We start from the raw sequence: 9,265 nt of genomic DNA, 5'->3' as shown, positions 1-9,265 counted from the left end.
TAAGTTTCAAACCGGACCGGACCGGTATGAAACCGGTTTCATACTAGCATGTTAGTAGTTTCCACCCAGCAGGTCTTCATCTCTTCCCACAGACTAGAGAAACACAGATCAACCTCTCGGCATTGTTTTTCTTTTCTTTTTTTTTTTTGAAAAGAAACTTTGTTCCATCTGACAAAGGAGGAATGCCCATTATCTCCGTGTGGCTGTCAAAGCGACAATAATGACATCTTCCCAACGGAGGTGATATAGATGGCTTCAAGCATTTCAGATAACGGTTGCTATGCCAGCGGACCATCCCTCCGCACCCTAACACGCTCACCATTGAAATGGATGTACTTCCACCTTTTCAAGTATTTATCAAGGACATACTTTTCTTTTTCCTCTTGGCCAAAAGCCACAAATGCTCTTCCAATCCGCCTAGCTGTATCCTCATCTGGACGCACCCCTAATTCCTCCATGTCAGCATATACCTGGAAATGGAAACAAGAGCAGAGTAAGATTTTCAATCATCTTTTTTTTGAACAAAAAAGCTTTTAAGTTTCAACTCTGACCAATCAGCTAGACCAGTGCAATGAAAACAGATCTGCTGGACCAAATACCTAACCAGGAATGGGTCCCCATCCTGTTCCCAAACAATCAGTCACGCTGCATAATCAGTCTACTAGGCTGTATAACCAGTACTAGATTGCTATCTAAGAATACTGGTTAACATTATTAGGAACACTGAACTACACATGATTTGCCTAGTTTTCAGCACTTAATTATCGATTGACTCATAATTATGGTCTCAACTCAATAGAAAGTTCACTCGCCAAAGAATTATTTATGCACCAGTCAACAAATACAGTTGGAATGGAAGAAAGCTAGATCTTATATGAAGGTAAAAATTATTAAGATGTACCTCCAAAACTTTATCTGGATGATGGCGAATGTCATACATCAAGATCATCCGAGAGAACAACCTCTTGGGCACTGAGCGTGTATGAGTCTGTACAATAGTATCCCAAATAGATTCAGCCTCATCTACCCTTCCATCCATAAAAAGTGCTAGCAGAAGTGTATCATATGTTGTCCATGTCAGCACCTGGCCTTTGCTCATCAACCACTTGGTTACCTGTGAAAAAAAATAAAAGTCGATAGGAGAGTGAGAAATCCAACTTTTTATCGAAAGCAGTACAACATAATTAACTAAGAAATAGACATACTCTTTTCGCAATACTTCTTCGGTCGCAAATTATAGGCCGTTTCGTCGAAAGCAGTGATACCACACATAGCTTTTGATATGCACTTAGATATACAGTATGTCTAAATACATAGTAAAAACTATGTACTTAGAAAAGCCAAAACGACCTATAATTTGGAACGGATGGAGTAGTAGCTAATAGCTACTAACAAAACATTACCTGTATGATTCTTAGCCATTTTCTTCGCCTTTTCAACATCCCTAGAGCTTTTGCTGCTGCTACAATAGGGAATTCAGGCTCAAAAGCACTCCATTTGTCTAATGCACCATAAATAGCTTCCTTTTCATTTGGTAACTTGGAAACCTAAAAGAATGTTTCCACAGACTGATTTGAGAACACATCAGTTTCTTAAACATGATAGATCAATGTCACAATAACTAACTCTTGCTAATCAGACATAGCAAAAGAGAAATATGATAACAGTAGTGATCTGTTCAGCATATTTCACATGTTAAGTGAGGATAATTGAAGGGTGATAAAGAAGTCTTGTAACTTACAGTATCAATAAGACGGAGAGCCTTTTTCCCGGACCCAGCTGTCTCCTTCCTGATCCACAAGTGGTGCTCCTTGTTTGGTTTCTTTGTCACCCTATGACCAAAGTAAATGTAAATCAATTTGTTAACTGATGAAGAACAGGTCAGAGTGAACATCATAATCTTTTTTTTTAGGTTTTTTTGAAGGGGTAACATCATAATCTCAGAGGCAGTTACTACAAATTGAACAAATGAAGATCATGCATGGAAGTAGCAGGTCCCATTAAGAGCAGAAAGGGACCTAAACCAACTAATTCTATTGCATGTGCTAGCATTGTTTAAAGCTATTGTCTTGTTTTATTTTGTTTTTGTACAAATCACTTTGATGGACAAAACCAGCTGAGGCCATCAGACAGTCTACAAAATCTAAAACTTCCAGTAATGATGAAGACCTTTTTGTTCTAGCAGAATTCCTGGTATTTCAAGTCATGTAAGTTCTTGTAGTCAGCAACAAGAAAATTAAGGCAGCATGTACGGTCATATCAAAGAATCCCAGAACATAGCAACAAATGAGATAATACTACGTGTGTGTAGCTGATTCATAATGTGACTTAAAACTCCATCTCCATGTAGCTACTCTGCAAATCTGCATCCTAAACATAACAACCAAATACTGGCTGGAGGACTTGCACACCACGTATATCCGAAAAACTCTATAAATTCACAACGGAACTTCTGCTAATGGCACGGATACAAGACAAACCGCACCGAATCACCAAAACCGTCTTCGGCTACCTCGTATGCTAAATCAATATCCTGAACCCTTTGTGTGCCTTGAACTGAACCAGCAGATCGCCAAACGAATCTGGAGAGAATCGAGATGGACCAGCAGATCGAACCAAACGAATCTGGAGAGAATCGAGCTCCCACTAAATGTAATTCGGCAAAAAACAACTAGACAATCGCATTCGTGGAGCAAGGCGAGGGCAACCAGCACACACAGGCTCAGCTATATAAGAAGAAACCTATCCCCCACTTACAACGCTCTGCTGCCTGCACCGCGGCCAGCTCCTCCTCCACCGCCCTTCCTCCTCCCCGGCGGCGCCGCGGCGAGGCGCGGCACGAGACGGAGAGCGAAGGCTCCCGCCATGGCCCAGCCCTTCCCTCTCGGCCGAGCTCCGGCGAAGCGGGGGATTGGCCGGATAGGATAGCGATTTTGGACACAGTTTTTTTTTTTTTTTTGAGCAACGATTTTGGACACAGTTGGGTACTTGGGTTGGGAATTGGGATGTCCGTCGCTGACGGGATGATGGGCCTGTTTGCCCATTTAGGCCTAGTTATTGGGCCGTATCTGCAGCAGGTTCAGTAGATTGGGTTTGGCCCGGTTGAATGTATTGTTGGGCTTGGAAGGCGAAATCTTAGATGGCTCGAGCCGGAAGAAGAACACGTAGAAGTTTCATCAAAATCAGAGAATTTTTCACGGTCCCTATTTAATTGGATTTAAGTTTTCATCATAAAATGCGGGAAAGTAAAGTTTTTGTGTTCCAAAGAATACTTGATAGGTTCTGAAACTTTGAGATGCCGTATTACGCCGGGCGTTGACCATGCCATGATGATGCTAAAGCTCAAATGTCTTGGACAAGTAACCACGAATCCAATCTTTTTATCATGGAACTCCTTTTATCGTCTAATCCCTTTCATTGATTCTTAACACTTTTCTGAAAAAAAAGTTACATCGTGCCCAACTTTTGTTGATCACCTTTTCCATTTTTCGGGTTGCGCAAGGGTCCATGCGACATGATAGAGAGTAGTGCTGCCGTGACCTTTGGCAGCCGTCCAATGTTTTTTACCAGATTATCTTACTCGTACGTGCCTGTGCTGTGCACAGGAAACGTTTCATTCTAGCTCAAACTCTGGAGTTTGGATGGACATGATAGTTGTCGCTTGTTTTGGGATGCGCTGAGCCTCCGATGCCGTGCCGCGTGCACCCCATGTGCCGGTCCTGCTGGAGCTGTGGATGCCCTGAATTTCAGGCGACCTTTCTTCAAAAAAAATATATAGAATTTCAGGCGACAGATTCAGTTTCTTCAGAGATAGGAATAGGAGTGGTAACATCACCACTTGGTGTCGGCATTGCCGGTTTCGTCGTCTACCTTGTCTCAGCATCGGTGCCCATTGTCTTCGCAGAAAATCTGCATCTGTTCTTAGTGAACAAGTACAAAATTCGATCTCGCAGTAATAAACCATTCCTATATGTGCATCTGTTCTCAGAAAGTCTTCCTTCCCAGGGGCATGTTACAAAGACGCACACTGCATACTCAGCAACATTAAAAGTTGAGCATCTCAGCATGTTTGCCGATCAACATGAGTTAGCTTTGAGAGATACATCCAATCCAAGATACCATAAGACTGACGGGAGAACACAAGAAAATTGTAATTATCATACAGCTAGAATCTAATGTCAATGTTTATCCTGGTTTACAATTTAGGGGGAAAAAACTAAGGATGCAACATCCTGTACATGTACACAACAAAGAGAACCTTTCCTGGGAAAGCAGACCAGGGAATTCACTATATATATTTATATGTAAGAGAAGGTGTTTACTTATGTTCTTCTGAAAACTTATTGTCAGTGCCACGCAGAAGCTGATATCAATTTCCTATTCTTCCAGCCGAGCAGCATCGCGCTGTCCTTCTCCTCCAGGGTGTACTTGTCAGAGTAGCATGCGAGGAGCCTCCTGATCACCGAGTTCACGTATGAGCTTAGCGGGTACGGCTTGAACCCAGCCATGGTCAGCCTCGACTTCCACTTGCCCAGGAGCTCATGCCGCTCCACCCGGTCCTTCCCCTCACAGGCGATGATGTTCACAATGTCCTTGGCAAGGCAGTGCTGCTCCACGTTTATCCGCTCCTTGCTGTCCCGTGGCAGGTTCACGTCGATTGACTCGAACATGGCCGAGTAGTAGTCCATAGTCTCGCTGAACCTCATCAGGAATGGAGTTGTGTTGGTGTGTGACTCCTGCTCCACCAGCGTAGTCACCTTCGGGGACAACCCTTTCACCATCCGGAGTAGCCCGTCCCGTGGGTTGTTGACATCCACGCTCTCATCTGGTGTGTGGTGTAGCTGCAGAGTGAAGTTGACAGCAAGTGCTTCGCCTGGCCTGATGTCCAGCATTTCTTTTGTGACTTGAGTGGCATAGAAACCAGGTAGAGGGGTAAACTCCAATGGTATCCTGAATTCTTCGGACATGCTCTTCAACATCTTCCCTACAAGGTCCAGACCTTCCCCACGAGCGTACTCTGACACTGGATCATCTATCCCAGTGATCCGCACATGTGGTGGACCCCCAGGCCTTGCAGCTAGCGCTTGGATCAGTGTTATCCATTGTGTCCCTTGAGCAATCTGGAAATCAATTATATGGATTTTATCCTCATTTCTCAATGCCTCTGCAATTGCCCCATTGGCAGCCATATAGCCAAACTTGAAGTACGGACAGATACTGTATAAAATCTTCATGTAGGACAAAAGTTCATTACTCTCCGGCTCACGGCACTTCAGAGCACGATATATGTTCGTACCCGAGTTTCCATGTCTAGCAACCAAACCCTCAAGAAGGTAAGCACCTAACCGCTGTATTGGCTCCCCAGTAATTGATACAACTCCGCGAGCTTGCTGAACAAGCTTGAAGAACTCATCTATCCTCTCCTCACTTAATGCTTCAGCACACTTGGTTAATAGCTGCTTCACCATGCTCTGCGGATCCTCCCTTAACTCCCTTTGCCGCTTTTCTGGGCGGAAGTCATAGCTTGCTGTGGGGTATCCAGATCCAAATTGTGTGCGGACAACTCCTGGTGATGGCTGTCTTGATTCATGACTCCATGTCCTTGACCGCTGCCTCATCAGCTGAGTAGGTTTGTGTTCCTCAAACTCATGCTTGGTGCCATTGGCTGCATCATCAGCATCAGGAGCCATCAGAACAGTCTCTATTTCCCGTAAAGTGTGTTGCATATTATGCCTTGATGTTGCGTACAATGGATCAGGTCTCACTTGGGTGTTTTCTCGAAGGATGCCTGCCTGTCTGTATGAACTGTCAACTTCCAATGGTGATATTGGTTGTGCTGAAATGGTTTCTGTGGAGCTCTGATTATCTGGAGTGTTGCTAATAGCAGACAAATTGTCACACTCAAGCTGGGCTGAAAGAGTGTATGGGGAGTTGCTGAACTCGGACTTCAGGGGACTAACTGGCCAGGGAATGTTTGCTAAGTTGTTTTCTGTAGGGAACTCGTAGAAGACGTTAGCACCAGCTAATCTGTACTTTAACAACTGGTGCAAGTCCATAATAAATGAATGGGCATTAGCTGTTCATGACCTGCACATATATAGCAGAAGATAGGAACAGTGAACAACTTATTTGAAGGAAATGGAGCAAGCAACCTGAAGAGAACAGTTTGATTTAGCAGTGCAACTAAGAGGAGATCAATCAGGAAAAAAAGAATGAAGAAATGACAAAGGTAACAGAAACAAACTTTGTAAACCTGCAGTGCGGCTTAATAAAAGCACATGCATCTATATGAGATCATTCATGAGGAATTGGGGATACATCTAACCCATCCTGAAGTGCCCAAGTAAAAACACATTACCAACAAGAAAATCGTAGGAATATACGGTTTTGCAGGCCAAAAAATGTTACAAGCATTATTTAGATCTAAAGCTCTGAACAAATGAAAGGAATTTAGCAAAAAAAAGGATCTTAATAACTAGCACTATCTTCAAGATGATAATCACAATATATGAGATGAGAACAAATGGCAAGTTTACCATTGAATTATGACCAAGGCACTATGAGAAGATGAATCAATCAAAGAAAAAAAAAGGGAATTCTAAAAGAGTAACCAAATTCATTCATACAGGTAGTTCCAGACAGTTACCTACATAACATTTTGCAGTTGTTATTGTGTTATCAAAGTAATATAACAGTGGAGATATAGTAGATCTGCTAATAACAAGATGGAAAAACATCGACTGAACATCATTGCAATTTGCATCCAGTTATGTGCAATTTTAGGAATCCCTATGTTACAGAAATAGCAAAACTATTTCAATATATCACCAAATCTGTCATGCCATTCTAATAGACCAGTCAGTCAATACTTTACAAAATATCTCAATCGTTTTCCAATAATCCCAGTGGCTTCACTGTTCTGCCCTTAATACCAAAGTATCCTTAGACATTAAGTTTGTGTATTCAGAATGTCAAAATCAAGCAACAGAACATGAAACCAGACTTTAATAGAGGAATACAAGAAACAAAGGATGGTGTCCAACTATCAATTTGCTGTACACCCAGGAAAAGAAGTATCAACCTATCAAGAAAATGCGGCCTAACAAGGGAGATTGCAGACCAAACATCAGAAAATATCTTCTTCTTTTTTTTGAAATCTGCCAGGAGCTCTGGCGCATCTTGTAAGGAGGAGTGGAGCACCCGCGCCCGGCCGGCATCGAACGCGGGTGGGCTTGCCCAGCCCCAGCTGAGCTAGCCAACTGAGCCCCAGCTCGGTCCCCCATCATCACAAAATATCTTACAACCCATTTAACACACTCATGGACATCTCACAGCTCTAATAATCAAGCAATTCAACCTCAGACATTCTCTAGTTGTTGCCAGACGATTGACTACACTATTTGATTGCTAATCATCCTGTAAGCCAACTATCAAGACAAACCCAAGCAGCCTCTAAGATTCTTTATTTGTTAAAGGACATTGACCAACTCTGTCGTTTGACCGGTGGTCCATTGCTCCCCTCTGAATTCCCAAGAAAGAGCTCCCAACAAGAAGTTTGACCAATCAACCGAGTTGAATCAACGTCAACTTCATCACTTAAAACAAGAAGCCAAATTGCACAGCCTCTACTCCAAAAGGTCTGAAACTTCTAGGATCCTGGACGCTGCTTGACCATGCTAAAATCATAAGTTAAAAGACCCCCTTCTCCATGAAGAACCTCGATTTGCTCTTCTTCTTCCCATGGAGTACTTTACTCAGAAAACCAATTATCCCATGGATTGTCGCGAAGATGGGTAAGTCAGATTGACTAATCAGGTACGGGATAGCATTTTCTAAAGCATGTCGACATCAAAGAAACAAATGGATCCTAAGTTTCAGCACCTTCAGAGGAAAACATTTGTTACACAGTGTCCACTACTTGTTACAACTGCAGCAAGCTACTGTGTTCTTCAGTAACTCTATAAATTAGATTCCATTTCCATTCACGCCAAGCTAAGTATAGCAAGCGCAGTTAGTTATACCAACAAAAGCCTTAAGTGAAGCATAACTACCGCCAACCCACCCACTAACAAGCGCAAAAAACAGCCAAATGCAACGGCAGTCAGCACTACGGCACACCGGAGCAGGATCGAGTCATATCAATCCCGAAGCGGAAGCGCTCTCACGAAGCCAGAGGCGAAATGCTCCGAAGGAGCGACCCCTGGTCCTGATGGACCGATGAAATTGGCTCAAAGCAGCATAAATCCCCAAGTAATCGGTGGCCTTGAGCTAGCCAAATCAAGCCCATCCGCTACTCGAATGCTCTCGAATCATCCCCAAACAGCGGGAAAATCCCCCATCTCCACCCTCCCAAACCGATCACAACCGCCCCCCAAAAACCCCCAAAACGAAAAATCAGAAGCAAGCATAATCAGCAGCGCAGTAGCAGGCACATAATCCAACGAGGTACGAGGACGAGAGCTCTCACCTCCTCCGATCCGCACAGGCCGATCCAACTCCACCACTACACGTCTCTCCCTCTCTCCCTAAGCTTTTCTTCTCTCTCTTCCGCTAGTTCTCGTGTCTTCTCTTGCTTGCGCCCCCTCTTTTTGTGTGCTGCGAATAATTATATCTGAGAGAAAGAGGGGAAGCCCCAAAGCGCCACGCTTTATATACCCCCCTCCCCCGACGGCGACCGTTACCGCCCCGCCTCACGCCGTCACGGCCACGCTCTTCCCCGCCGGCGCCGGTCAGCGCTCCCGCGTCGCATCGCTGGGGCCCACCCTCCAGCCCCTGGCCATCGTGCTGACCGGGCACCACCATCCGGCCGTCCGATCCGTAACGGACGGCCGAGATGCAACCGGGAGGCGGACGCGGGTGAGGTCACGTGCTGGGCGCGCGGCGCTGAGGCCAACGACACGCGTGACGCGCGGCGAGTTGGCACGCGGTCGAGCGTTTGACCTGATGTGGATGGGCTTTGAACCGCCGTGGGCCGTCCGTTACGGATCGGAGGGCTTTCCGTTCGGAGGCTTGGCTTCGGCGGCCCGGGCGAAGGGCGCGTGGGACTGTGGAGGGCGTCCGAGCCGATTGGGCGCGAGGGGAGATAAGATGGCGACGTGGGGCCCATTAGTGGATGCGGGGCCCACCACCAGGAAGCCGACAAAGGAGAGTGAGGTGATGGGGCCGATAGCTCTGCCTGGGTGGTGTCCATTTCGATGGGGGAGGAATGCGATGCTGTTGCCCCTCTTTCCTTCGTCGAGAAACATTGGAGCGCGGTTATTTCAGA

At 45.1% G+C, this 9,265-nt stretch overlaps 2 protein-coding genes across 6 annotated transcripts; both read right to left on the bottom strand.

Moving 5' to 3' along the window:
- Positions 1-2,953, bottom strand: LOC120690606 (pentatricopeptide repeat-containing protein At4g18975, chloroplastic-like). 5 transcript variants are annotated; one of them, XR_005681846.1, is made up of 6 exons: positions 2,758-2,953; positions 1,742-1,832; positions 1,404-1,547; positions 1,206-1,305; positions 902-1,114; positions 1-470 (listed from the first exon to the last, which is right to left on the bottom strand). XR_005681846.1 is itself a non-coding variant. In XM_039973320.1 (6 exons), the coding sequence occupies exons 1-6, from the start codon at positions 2,865-2,867 to the stop codon at positions 279-281; spliced, it is 819 nt and encodes a 272-aa protein (XP_039829254.1). In that variant the 5' UTR covers positions 2,868-2,953; the 3' UTR covers positions 95-278. The 5 variants fall into 5 exon arrangements, 3 of the variants coding, with proteins under 3 accessions (XP_039829270.1, XP_039829254.1, XP_039829262.1); XM_039973320.1 differs by having other exon boundaries at positions 95-470; positions 1,206-1,274; XR_005681849.1 differs by having other exon boundaries at positions 1,206-1,568; positions 2,758-2,941.
- A 1,147-nt stretch (positions 2,954-4,100) lies between these two features.
- Positions 4,101-8,624, bottom strand: LOC120690597 (chitin-inducible gibberellin-responsive protein 1-like). The gene is made up of 2 exons (XM_039973308.1): positions 8,468-8,624; positions 4,101-6,087 (listed from the first exon to the last, which is right to left on the bottom strand). The coding sequence occupies exon 2, from the start codon at positions 6,054-6,056 to the stop codon at positions 4,347-4,349; it is 1,710 nt and encodes a 569-aa protein (XP_039829242.1). The 5' UTR covers positions 6,057-6,087; positions 8,468-8,624; the 3' UTR covers positions 4,101-4,346.
- Between the last annotated feature and the right edge of the window lie 641 nt (positions 8,625-9,265).

Source organism: Panicum virgatum, chromosome 2K (genome assembly GCF_016808335.1).
Source record: "Panicum virgatum strain AP13 chromosome 2K, P.virgatum_v5, whole genome shotgun sequence".
Lineage (NCBI taxonomy): Eukaryota > Viridiplantae > Streptophyta > Magnoliopsida > Poales > Poaceae > Panicum > Panicum virgatum.
This window is presented reverse-complemented; position numbering and strand designations above follow the sequence as displayed.

Excerpts from the sequence above, each read along its gene's own strand:
- LOC120690606 (XM_039973320.1), bottom strand. The coding sequence starts at position 2,867 with ATGGCGGGAGCCTTCGCTCTCCGTCTCGTGCCGCGCCTCGCCGCGGCG. Across the intron at positions 1,833-2,757 it reads GGTGCAGGCAGCAGAGCGTT|GGTGACAAAGAAACCAAACA; the intron begins GTAAGTGGGGGA and ends CTTTGGTCATAG. Across the intron at positions 1,548-1,741 it reads CTCTCCGTCTTATTGATACT|GTTTCCAAGTTACCAAATGA; the intron begins GTAAGTTACAAG and ends ACATTCTTTTAG.
- LOC120690597 (XM_039973308.1), bottom strand. The coding sequence starts at position 6,056 with ATGGACTTGCACCAGTTGTTAAAGTACAGATTAGCTGGTGCTAACGTC.